This window comes from Lampetra planeri, chromosome 4 (assembly GCF_965212315.1).
Source record: "Lampetra planeri chromosome 4, kcLamPlan1.2.h2, whole genome shotgun sequence".
In the NCBI taxonomy this organism is placed as follows: domain Eukaryota; kingdom Metazoa; phylum Chordata; class Hyperoartia; order Petromyzontiformes; family Petromyzontidae; genus Lampetra; species Lampetra planeri.
This window is the reverse complement of record NC_136110.1, coordinates 28,670,898-28,682,961: the sequence shown is the minus strand read 5'-3', so window position 1 is coordinate 28,682,961 and position 12,064 is coordinate 28,670,898. Positions and strand designations below refer to the sequence as shown.

At 49.7% G+C, this 12,064-nt stretch overlaps 1 protein-coding gene across 1 annotated transcript in view; it reads right to left on the bottom strand.

Annotated features, from left to right (window-relative positions):
• LOC144717900 (serine/threonine-protein kinase 3-like) overlaps positions 1-9,236 on the bottom strand; it is a 30,169-nt gene extending 20,933 nt beyond the window's left edge. The window contains exon 1 of the mRNA XM_078593681.1: positions 8,940-9,236. Within this exon, the coding sequence (XP_078449807.1) occupies positions 8,940-8,962 (23 nt within the window). The 5' untranslated portion in view covers positions 8,963-9,236. The remainder of the gene's footprint in view (positions 1-8,939) is intronic.
• Between the last annotated feature and the right edge of the window lie 2,828 nt (positions 9,237-12,064).

The window sequence follows — 12,064 nt, the reverse complement described above, 5'->3', positions numbered from 1 at the left end:
AATGGAAATCCAATTTATCATGGAAGTCCAGTTTACCATGGAAGTCCAGTTCACCGTGGGAGTCCAGTTTACCATGGAAGTCCAGTTTACTATGGAAATCCAGTTTACCATGGATGTCCTCTGTCAGCAACCTGTGTCTCATTCAGGACTGTTTTGTGACCTTATATATGAAGGACCTCCGTTCTCTGCATTCACGTTACATTGCGGCCCCTTGAAATGTTGAACGGTTGTTGTTTTTTACAAAAAAAATGGGCAGAGCCATAATAACAATGCAATCTATAACGTGCGCAAATTTGTGGACGTAACGGCCGCAACTCAGAGGCGCGGAGCCAAGCTCAGAGTCGCTCGAAAGCACGTGGTTATAGAGGTGAGTTTTTAAGTGTCTCTTGAAGGAGGCGATTGCGGTGATGCTGCGAATGTGCAGAGGGGATAGACGGCGTTCCAGAATGTTGGGGGCAGCCACCGAGGAGCGGCGCTTAGCCGTGACCGTCCTGGATCTTGGTATCGAGAGGGGGTCGTGAGTCGCACTGCGCAGGCATCTGCCGTGTGCTGCGCTGCTAGTCGTCAATAGTGAAGAGAGAGTACGGGGGCAGGCAGATGTGAAGGCACGATAGCAGAGGCAGACGATCTTGTATGTGACCCTACTGGCGATGGGTAGCCAGTTGAGGGCACGGAGAGAGGCGAGTGAGTCGAGCCGGGGATGAGTGCGGCCAATGACGACGCGTGCCAGGTTGTTTTGAAGTCTTTGAAGATTTTGAGGTTTCCAGAGGAGGACCAGACTAGGACGAAGACCCAACTATGCCACATGCCAATATGTTGGCAGTGTCAGTGGAGATGAGAGGGCGTAGGTGTCTGAGAGCCTTTAGGTGAAAGTTACAGGAATTTATGATTAGATTGGTTTGGCGGTCGAAGGATGAAGTTGAATCAAGGATGACACCGAGATAGCTGAACTGATCGGTGAACCTGATGCTGTGACCAAAGATGTGTATGTGTGTTGAGAGCGCGGATGAGTTGAGACGTTGCGTGGTACCTAACACGATGGCCACTGACTTTGAAGGATTGAGGGCAAGGTTGTGTGTGGAGAGTCACTGTTGCAGGGCAGTGGTGCATTCCGAGAGCCTCTCAAATCCAGTCGCATTGGGGGGAATTGATGGCGGTGAAAGGAATAGTGTCATCCGCATATGAGTGGTCTTTGACACCGAAGCTTGCGATGAGGCGGCCGACGGAGAATCCCACGTGGTGCGTAGCACGACTAAGGGGGGTGGGGAGGGTGGGGAAAGTGTGTGGTGGGATGGGACACGTGGAGCGCAAGGCAAGCCTTTGGACTCGGTGCCATGAAAGCGCGGCGGCTGTGTGTTTGTTGCTTTGTACCATGGAAACGATGGCCACAGTACGGTCATTTCCTGCGCATTCGAGATAGCGCACACATAGAGACGCACGCGCGCACACACGCACACGCTTGTGTGTCTGTGTATGTTGCGCTTTACTGCGCTTTCTCTTGCTGCTGCTGATGATGATGATAATGCGTCAGCGCGCAATGGGCTGGAAGGAGAAAGCACGCCAGAGGAGGCCGGGTTGTTGATGTCGGGCGTGGTGCAGGCCACCCCACCCGCTCGTGTGCCGTGCCGGCCTTCATAGGTGCTACTCTGAAACAGCACTTATCCCCCAGCAGTCTGTTACAGTTATTATAATAAAGGTTCTTTGGGTTAAATCGCGTTATTATCAATGTGTCGCAACCCTCCGCGACCCGACACGGCCAATCAGTAAAAAAATGTGTCACGCTAATAAAACGGCAATTAGTTACTTCTTCAGCCCACCGGTGTGTTTGAAGAGTGCATCCACGACATTTAGAATTGAGTAGTACGACGTTTCGCTGGTAATTACATCCAGCATCTTCGGGCGATTATAATAACGCGATCTAACCCAAATACCTGAATTATGCATAATACTGGTCGCGAAAGCCTACGCGTTAGTCTGTTACAGGCTACACGGGGGATCTTTGTCTTTGTAGCCCTTAGTGGGGAGCGGCATGTGTCGTCGCGGTTATCGCTGCGCTAACCAGTGACGAATATCTGAAGCGGTCCTGGGCCTCCCCTAGGTGGGCTCAGCCTCAAATGGGTACCCGGTGCAGGCCACCCACTACCCCGCCCCCCGGCGTGTGCCATCCCAGCCTGCATCGGTGCTACTCGCTCACAGCACTTTCCCCAGAAGTCTCTCAAGGCTACACGGGGATCTTTGTTGCCCTTAGCGAATGTCGGAAAACACGCGTCCTCTGTTGCGGTCGACGCCTCTCCCCCCTCCCTCCAGCCGTTACCTCTTCACCTCCCCCCCCCCTGCTCCCCCATCCTGTGAAGATATCTCCACAGCGCAGGGTGCAAAGGTCATCGGGGTTTGTGATAATGCCGTGCCCTGGGGTGCGGTGACTTCATCACAACACTGCGCGTCCTCCGATGGGACGCTAACTCTCACCCTGCCACCTCGCCCACGTGCTGGCTTTTCGTCTCGAAGGCACAAATGAAACCCACGTTGCCACTTATGCATTCGGTCTCCGGTTCATTTCTTGACGAAGCTCGATGTTGAATGAACACGTAGGTAGACTGTCGCGACCAATATTATCAACGATAAAGGTTTTTTTTTTATTTTGGGTGAGATCGCGTAGATATAAATGTGTCATTAAACTCGGCACCACCCGACATCCGACTCAAATTGTAAATGTCGTGGGTTTATTCTTCAACACGACGGTCTGCCGAGGTAGAAACGAATTGGCAACTTTCGTTGACGTGACAAACCTGACTAAATTAACGACAGATATATCCGCGATTTAACCCAACAGAAATTGTTTTTATCGATATTGTGTTTTTTTATGACGTTTCTGATTTAGGGGTATTGCGAATCACCCCTCGTGTGTTGCTGCTGTGCCCAGCACCACAGATCTCCCGTAATATCCCGCACGTTGGCTGCGTGCGGTAACAAAGAGTTCAACATACGTACATCTATAGCCAGGCAACCGGCTAAACTCAAACTCTTTGTCAATCTTAGTTTTACACGTAGGCTTTCGCGACCAATATCATCCATAATAGAGCTTTTTGGGTTAGATCGCGTAAATATATAAATGTGTCGTTAAAACCCGCCACCACCCGACACAGCCAGTAAGGTTTGTCACGTAAACAGAACGTAGCCAATTCGTCACTAGTATAGCAATAGTGTGTAGTGTAGTGTATAGTGTAGTGTATTGTAGTGTAGTGTGTAGTGTAGTGTATAGTGTAGTGTATAGTGTAGTGTATAGTAGTGTATAGTGCATTGTATAGTGTAGTATACTAGTACAGCACTAACCGGTGTGTTGGAGAGCCAAGCCACAACATTTACAATCCGAGTACGACGTTTCGCCAGTAATTACAACCAGCTTCATCAGGCGACAGCCGGATTTGTGCAGAAGTCCACCTGTTTCGTTCCTTACATAGAGGCGTGGATGTGGTGACCACGCTTCTGCGTTCTTCTTGCGCGGAGTGGGAGGGGGAGGGGATTAAGCCAGTGGTTCTCAACCTGTTTGGGCGACTGTGACCCCCTCGTTGAATGTTCTTTCAACCGAGTATCCCTCTACCCCTGCCCACTTGCCTGACCCAACATGATTTTAGAAAAAAAATGAATAGTGAACATCAATATTTTAACAATATCACGACGTTTCGATCGCAACACAAGCAATCGTCATCAGGTGAAACAAGAGGATGACGATATTGTTTTTTTTCTATCTATGTGGCTTTACCGAAAGACCCAAAGAACAGCATTTAGATCGCTTGTCGAGTATATTGTGGTGGTCGCGTGGATTTTTCGTTGCGTCCTCCGGTTTTGCCCTCCGCATTTCGAAAACATGCGTTTCGGTTTTGTTGAGTGCTGCTATAAATTCCCACGTATGAAGGCAACGGAAGCCACTTGAGCCGCCATGTAGCCACCATATGTGGCCAGCTAATAGCTCAGGCGGGCTTTTTCCCGATAAAAAGAAAATAAATTTCGATTTAAAGCTTTTGTGACAGCAGGGATCCATCTTCTTGGTTATTTCGGTAAAGTCACGTAGAAGGGAAGTAATAAAATAATAAAAATAAAACATAATAAAATTATTTTCACGACGTTTCGGCCACAACGCAAGCAGCATTCTTCACCTGAGGACGGCCGCTTGCGTTGTGGCCGATACGTCGTGAGAATTATTTTATTATGTTTTATTTTTATTATTTTATTACTTCCCTTCTACGTGACTTGACCGAAAGAACCAAGAAGAAAAATAAAATAGTTAACTTTTATTCGGTTGCTGGTCAGATGTTGCTCAGGAGTCGCCTAAACAATGGGCGTAGACGTTTAACAAAATATAAATGTCCTATCCCTCTTCTCACTCAACAGCACGCATTTGGCAAGAAAGAAAATGTTTTCCGAATGTTTTGTTTTTGGTCCGTGATTTTACATTTATTGGGCCAACTGCATTTTTTTCTGTTTGAAGAGGGCGCATTGCGGGTTCGTGGTTAGACGTGGTGCAATCCGATGCAAATAACTTCTTCTTTTTTTTAAAGAAACAATTAAAAAATAAACCCCAACAATATTCAACGTCATTCTTTTTTCTCCATCCCCTTCCCCCTTTTCGTTTTTTACAACCCTAAATGAAACACTACAGCCCCGAAGCAAAGCATGCGGTCATCTCCTGAGACTATGAAACATTCTTTGAAACTCCCCTCCCACCCACCCCTATGTTTTATAGCTAGCACGTGGGTGCAACAACACCTGACTTGCACTTTCCGGAAAGTCTCCCCCACCACCACCACCCCCCCCCCCCCCAGAGGCAGCTTGTTTAAGTCCAACAAACAGCGTGCCAGATACGCATGCTGTACATAGCCGTAAACTCGCAAGTGAAATGTAATGCAAACAAAAAAGTTGGAGGTCATTTTACCAAATCGGAGGGCCTATTTTGAAGGGTGCGTTCAAGGGTTTGTGTATGGTGCGTGTGCATGGTGCATTTATGGTGCGTTGTATGGTGCATGTGTATGGTGTGCGTTTGTAGGGTGCATATATGGTGCATGTGTATGATGCATTTATGGTGCGTTGTATGGTGCATGTGTATGGTGTGTGTCTGTCTGGTGCGTGTGTATGGCGTGTGTTTGTATGGTGCATGTGTATGGTGTGTGAAGGTCTGTCGGAAAGACAGCGTCTGAATGACGCTGTCTTTCCAACATACCTGTTTTTCACCTGAGGACGGCTGCTTGCGTTGTGGCCGAAACGTCGTGAGAATTGTATTTTAATATGTTTAATTTTTATTATTTTATTATTTCCCTTCTACGTGACTTTACCGAAAGAACCAAGAAGATTGCACGCGGGTGTTCAGTTAGGGTAATGTTAATGTACCCAAACAAAGTTCTTGCCGGCAGTTTTTGTTTTCATCGATCAAGAAATCGTTGCATGAGATCCATCATTTCGCTATGCGATTCAAACTGGTACGAAGGGATAGCGGGGCTTCGGACAGGACAGTGGTCAAGAGTGGTGATGGAGTGGCAGCCGAGGAATGGAACGCGTCCGAGAGGCATTCCACCAAGGAGATGGAGCACTTGCCCCTACCGTCTGTTAAGGCTACACGGGGGATCTTTGTATATATATATATGACGGACAAAGGCCTGATTTTCAGCACGGTGCTCTCGTGGCGAGCGACATTAAACACATTCAATAGCTTCCCGTGACTGACGAGAAACGCATCGGGCATTGCAGCGGCAGCGAGTGCCCAGTGGAAACAAAATAAGCGTGCCACACACGCACGCTTGGTTATCGACATATCACTTGGGTTCCAGTTAATGGTTGGAAGTGCTCCTCACTGAGTACTGGCCACTGACGATGTCACTCAAAGTGGCCTATCTTAAGTGTCCACCCATTGTGTAGCTCACCGTAAAATCGCTGGCTTATGACAGACCCTCCTTATGGGCAGGTGTGGTTATGGGCACTTCAGACGGCGCCATGGTGGCGTGACGTTGGGGCTGGGTGGTTTACAGGAGATCGTGGGTTCGATCCCGACCCTGACGCCTGCTGCACGTTTGGAGTTTGCGTGTCTCTGTCACCGTGGTCGCATGGATTTTTCTCCGGGTCCTCCGGTCTTTTTTTCCTCCACATTTAGAAACAACATCGCGCGTTTAGGGTATTTGGCTGCTGTACATTTGCACGCGATACGCCGCTTCGTTGAGCTATCATTTGTGGCCAGGTCGTTTCTGAAAAAGAACTGCATAGCTCAGTGGGCCTTACCTAGTAAAATAAAATAAAAATTTAAGTTAGTTAATTAGAAATAAAAGAAAACAAATCACAGTGATTTGTTTTATTTTATTTTATTTCTACCTACGTGACTTTACCGAAAGAACCAAAGAGTATGGATCCCTGCAGTCACGAAAGCTTCAAATCTAGATTAGTTCGTTAGATCTAACACTGCCTGTAAGCGATGTGAAACAACAACACAACGTGAGAACGATACGTGCAGGCTTGAAACAAATGCACGCAGGAGTGCGCTGCTCACAGACAGCAGGAAGGCCCAGCTACCGTCATGCCTCGCACAATGAAGTGATCGCCACTGTGGCACGGACAATGCTCTCAGCCTTGTCTAGACCACCATCTCAAGAGCTGAACGCATGCCGGTGTCGTCATTATTATGATTTATTATTATTTTTCAGGTCACCATCTCTAGGGCGGTGGCACACGGCCCAGTGGTAGCAGCAGCTTCTTGCAGAAGTTCACGGTTAGAAATGCAGCGGCCGCCCCGGTTAATCCCCACGAGAGCACTGCGTGGCGTCTGTGTTTGTGTAAAAAAAACACATAAACCCGATGTCATTCACAAGAGCAGGCCGGTGTGTTGCTGGCCTCAGGGTCCACATTTGCCAACATTCGAAAATTTACACCGCAAAATTGCTCAATTAGCATCACATGCAGCAGCAGCAGTAATCACCGTACCACCTACTGGCAGACCAATGACCCGGGTCACTCTCGCAAATGAGACTATCCTGGTTTCTTGAGCTCTTACTCTGGTTACACAAATGTAACAAAAAAAAACTTGAACTGAACGAGTTAAAAAATATATACAAATAAATGAGGCCAACCCAAGCAGGATGGGGTGAAACAACCGCGCACCGGTTTTGCCCTCGTTGAGGCTCATCGGTGTGGCACAGCCATCAGTCTCCGCTGTTGCCTCATGCACGCCACTTGTGACGACACACTTGGTGCGTTGCCAACTCTGAGGGCACTTTGCAAAGTTCCACTGAATCATCCAGTGAGGGCGGCTCTTCAGTGCTGAGCGAACGATCAGGAGGGACCGTCCTTGCAACGCGAGCAAGCGTTATGCGTCGTGTGCTAAAGCTGTGTGAGTTCTAAAGGGCTCTGTTGTACAAATGCTTTGTTAGAGTGCTCGCTGGTGGTTCCCAGAGGGCTGCTGCTGCTGCGTGTGTGTAGGATTGATAGCTCGCTCTTCCAAATGCGTTTCTTTTTAAAATATTGACATTCTGACAATTTTGAGCATCCATCATCATTATCACCCTCATCGGCATCACAACACTCCATCATCATCACCACCACCAACACGATATTTGGGATAAACAACTCACTCACAGCCAACGTTAGCTAACGTCACGCTGTCCACGAAAGAAGGCAGTGCAGTAACACTGCGCTCCTGTGCGACCACGTGTACTGCTGCGACACGCACTGACCGGCGTGGTGAAGTATGGTTGAACAACTCCGTCAGAGCCGTGGATTGGCAAAGGGAATGTGCAGCGCATTGGTACACACCATTCGGTTGGCAGTGGTGCAACAACCCCACAATAACAACAACAACTTCACCACGTCCGTCAACAACACTGTTGCTAATTGGTTTTTTACCCTTCTATCTGGCAGCAAAACTGACACCTTTTTTACGAGGAGTCATGTTTGCATAGACCACAATACCTGCAGTCATAATGAAAACAAAAAACACAACTCTGATAATGTATGCACTGTCCTTCAAGTTGATTGGTCCACACCCGAGACAGCTTTCCTTAGAGCCTAGTCTCACATGGGTTGGACTAGATGTCTATGCAAACATGACTCCTCGTAAAAAAAAGGTGTTAGTTTTGTTGCCAGATAAAAGGGTAAAAAACCAATTATCATATTTTGTACTGGCAAATGAGGTACCAATGGTGTAAAACACTGTTGCTGTAACAAGGATATAGGTACGCGAATCGACGTGTCGGGCACATGGCACTTATCCATGGCACATATGCACACATCGACCAAAGGCGCGGCTGGAGCACGCGGACAGCCGCCCAAACACTGACGGGGAGAGCGCACGGCACGTGATGAGAATCACCGAGCAGCCGGAACGCGACCTTTGTGTGCGTCTCTCGCAGGGTAACATTGGGCTGGCGGGGAGTGCGGAGAGCTGGGGGAATGATGGAAGAGGGGGGGGGGGTGATAGAACGAGGTTGGTGGTGGTGGAGGAGAAGGGCTGTCCATAAGGCCTGACCCACCCAGCGTTATGATAACTCCGACACAAACCGAGGCTGTCTGCTTGCTGCTGCTGCGTTGCAAGTGCGCCGCGCACGTGACCGAGTGACCTTGACGCTCGAACAATAACAGCAGCGGTGGGCAGTAATGTCATATATGTACATTGCCTGTGTGTGTGTGGAGCACGCGTGTGTGTGTCTGCGCGTGTCTTTGTCCTCGAGTACATGGTGCGGCGTGGGATAAATAAACAAAACATCGGCCACTAGGGAGACAAAGGCGGCCGGGCGTGGCCGTTGTTGTTCCACCCACCCTCGCGCGCGCCGTGCCTGCCCTGGTAGGTGCTCGCTAACAGCACTTGCCCCGAAAAGTCCGTGCAGGCTATACAGGGTAGTGGGACCTTTGTCCTTGTGTGTGTGTGTGCGCGCGCGCGTGCTGCGTGTCCGGGATGTGGGCACCTCGTGCGCTGCGCGCGCTCCATCGCCCGTCGCAGCGAGCCTCGCTTTGACGACGACGGACGGACGCCGGCGAAGACGACGCGATGGGAAACACCGGCGAATCAACACAGCGTGGATGCCTCCTCCTCCTCCTCCTCTCACGCTGTGTCCATGCCGTCGGGGAAGCGGCTTGGCGGGCGACAGGAAAATCTCTTCGTCTCCCCCCCCCTCTCTCCTCCTCCTCTTCTCCCTCCGCGGACGATGCAACGTAGCGCGCTCGCTGGCTCCTTCACGGCAGAGCGATGCGCGCGGAGATCATCATCATCGGCACCGCCACCATCATCAGCATCGCCAACGCCCCACCACCCCCCCCGGCTCGATAGATGCTGTCTCTGCCCCCCCCCCACCCCCCACGACACACGAATGGTGCGATAACTCCCTGGGGGCCCGGCGGATGGCAAAAGCGTTCCGGGCTTACGCGTGGCTCCAGCTTCATCCGTCGTGGTTATTTTTGGGTTTCTTGGTTCCCCGGTTACCAAGGGCTGCTCGCTGGTGGTTCTCCCGTTACCGGGGCGACTGCCTCCCTCCGCTGTGCTCCGTACCCCCCCCACCACCACCACCCCCCACACTCCTCCTCCCTCCCCCCCCAAGACTTGCAAAGCGCCTCCTACTCTCGTAGCCGCTTCTGTTGTTGCTGCTGCTGCTTCTTGCCACTGAGAGCCGTGGCTTATTCATAGCCACGCCGCTTGTGTGTTTTGTTGTTGTTGTTTGCATGGATGTGCTTCCAACGTGGCCGCCGTGGTTGGTACGGTTGGCAGACAACCGCGCACTTGCATCGCGGAGCGCCGGGCGGTTTCGTTCGATCTCCAGGCGCGGCAGTTCAAGCAGTGGGCAAGTGGTGTATCTTACAACCTCCACTCGGCAAGTCAAACAACACGGGCTACGGTCGACAGTTTGGTGATGGTCGGGTCGACTTCTGGACAGCGTGGAAGAGTAGGCCAAATGCTCTTAGGGGCCGTCCATAAATGACGTCACGCACCTGGGGGGGGGGGGTCAGACATTTGTGACGATCTGTGACGAGTGGGCGGGGGGGTTGAGAAATGTGACGTCACATCAAAATGATCAACTTTAAATAAATACAGACAACACGTTCTACTTAATTAAATAGACTTTTTAATAAATGTTTTCTCCTACAACATCAGAGTGCAGCGCCACATTAAATACGCACTTCAATGACAATAGTTTAAAGCGATTTGAAACATGTTTATTTGGGAGGGGGAGGGGCAGAGCTTTGTGACGTCATATTTGAGGGGGGGGTCTGACTTTTTGTGACGCCGTGTGACGAGGGGGGGTGTGGGTAAAAAATCGTCCAAAATCGCGTGACGTCATTTATGGACGGCCCCTTAGAGTCCAGATACAGATGTATCTCTCTCTGTAGTTGGAGCTGCTTCCGCCAGGATTTGGCGTGTAGCAAGTAAATTGCATGGCTACGTACGGTGCGAAAGAAGTTAAACGTACAGGTGCGTGCATTGAGGCCAGTTGGAACAGCTTGAGCGAATTTACCGGTGTCGGCTAGTTCCTCTCGTCACGAACGTCAGTCCTGGTCTCGGACGAGAACCCGTTCGGCATCATTCGCAAAGAGCACGCAATCCATACGTTACAAGTTTAATTTAGCGACACATCCGATCTGCACGGTAGGCTGCGTGCGTATTCAGCTGCCCGCAGGCGCACTTCGATACAGTTGTGTATATAGCAAGGCCGTAATTATCCCCCCCCAATATTCAAAGATGCTCAAAATGTCCCCCCCCCCCCCCCAATATATTGCTATAAAATAGATTTCTGTTCATATGATTGTGGTTATGGTTGTACTTTATTAATCCCTGATGTTTGCCATTACTTGCAATGAAACAAGAAAAGGTTAAAAAAAACAGAGCAATATAATACAATACACTATTGGACATTATTGTAAAAAATAAATAAAAAGTCCATGCAACGTGTTAGTGAATTTTTGTAATATTTTAGGCAGGAAATGGCAGGAAATGAGTTTTCAAATTTACATTTTTTTTCTGGGGGGGGGGGCAGATCCCCTGGAATATTTGGTCCCCCCCAATGTTGACTCCATGGCTACGGCCTTGGTATATAGCGAAGATAGCCAAGCGACCTATATAGTCCCGTTGTTTTCCAAGGGTGGATGAATAAGGCCGCATGTCACGTGGTGTCAGGGAGCAGGCTACGTGATGTCATCTTCCGGAGCCGTCAGTCTGACACGTGGTTGTGCGCCACGTGTTGCGAAGAGATCCCAGTGGAGAGGCGATGTCGTCAGGCCGCATCAGTAACTTCGGAGGGAAATCAAATGCAAATCAAACCTTTACTGAATACAGCAGCAGTCTCTCTCTCTCTCGATCACCACGAAAAATACAAAATAAAATAACTTGTAAAACACTAAGTCGTCGTCCCACACCCCCACCCCCCCAGTAGAATTTGTTCAAGCAGCCAAAAACTCGAGGCGTTTTTTCTGAGTCTCATCTGCAGTGCGGTTTGTGACACCGTTAAACAAATGGCCTATTGAGCTCGCCTGACCTTGCTCCAACCTCCCCCCCACCCCCCACAATGCCTCATTGCATCGCAGCGCAATCGATAACGAATCTCGCGGGATCTCGCTGGGATCGATGCAACGACGACGACGCTGCTGCTTGATATTACAGAAGCTGTCAGCTGTTCGATGGCTCTACTTGGGCGGTGGGGGACGTCTCGCGCCGAGAACGGGAGATTCCAAGCTGGTTATACATCTCTCGTGTGGCCGAGCCAGACTCCGTCCGCGATTCGCTGCGCAAAATGATTGGTTTTTTGTTCTACCGCTTTCCAACTCGCATTGGAGGCGTGGATAGGTCAGCTCTGTGTGCAACAGGGCCAACGTATACACACGTCACATGTAACGCCAGCTGTTGGTGAAACAGTGCTCCGGTAAACCTGACATCTAAGTTGAGGTGCTGTAAGTTTTGGGCACTGTGTGTGTGTGTTGTTTTTTTTCTCGTTCTCAAATCATTTGTGACTTGTCACGGAATGGGAGTGTTCGTTCCAAATTAATTATTGCATTTATTCCTAAAGGGTGTTGTTGCCGTTGATTGAAACAATGCTCCGTTCAA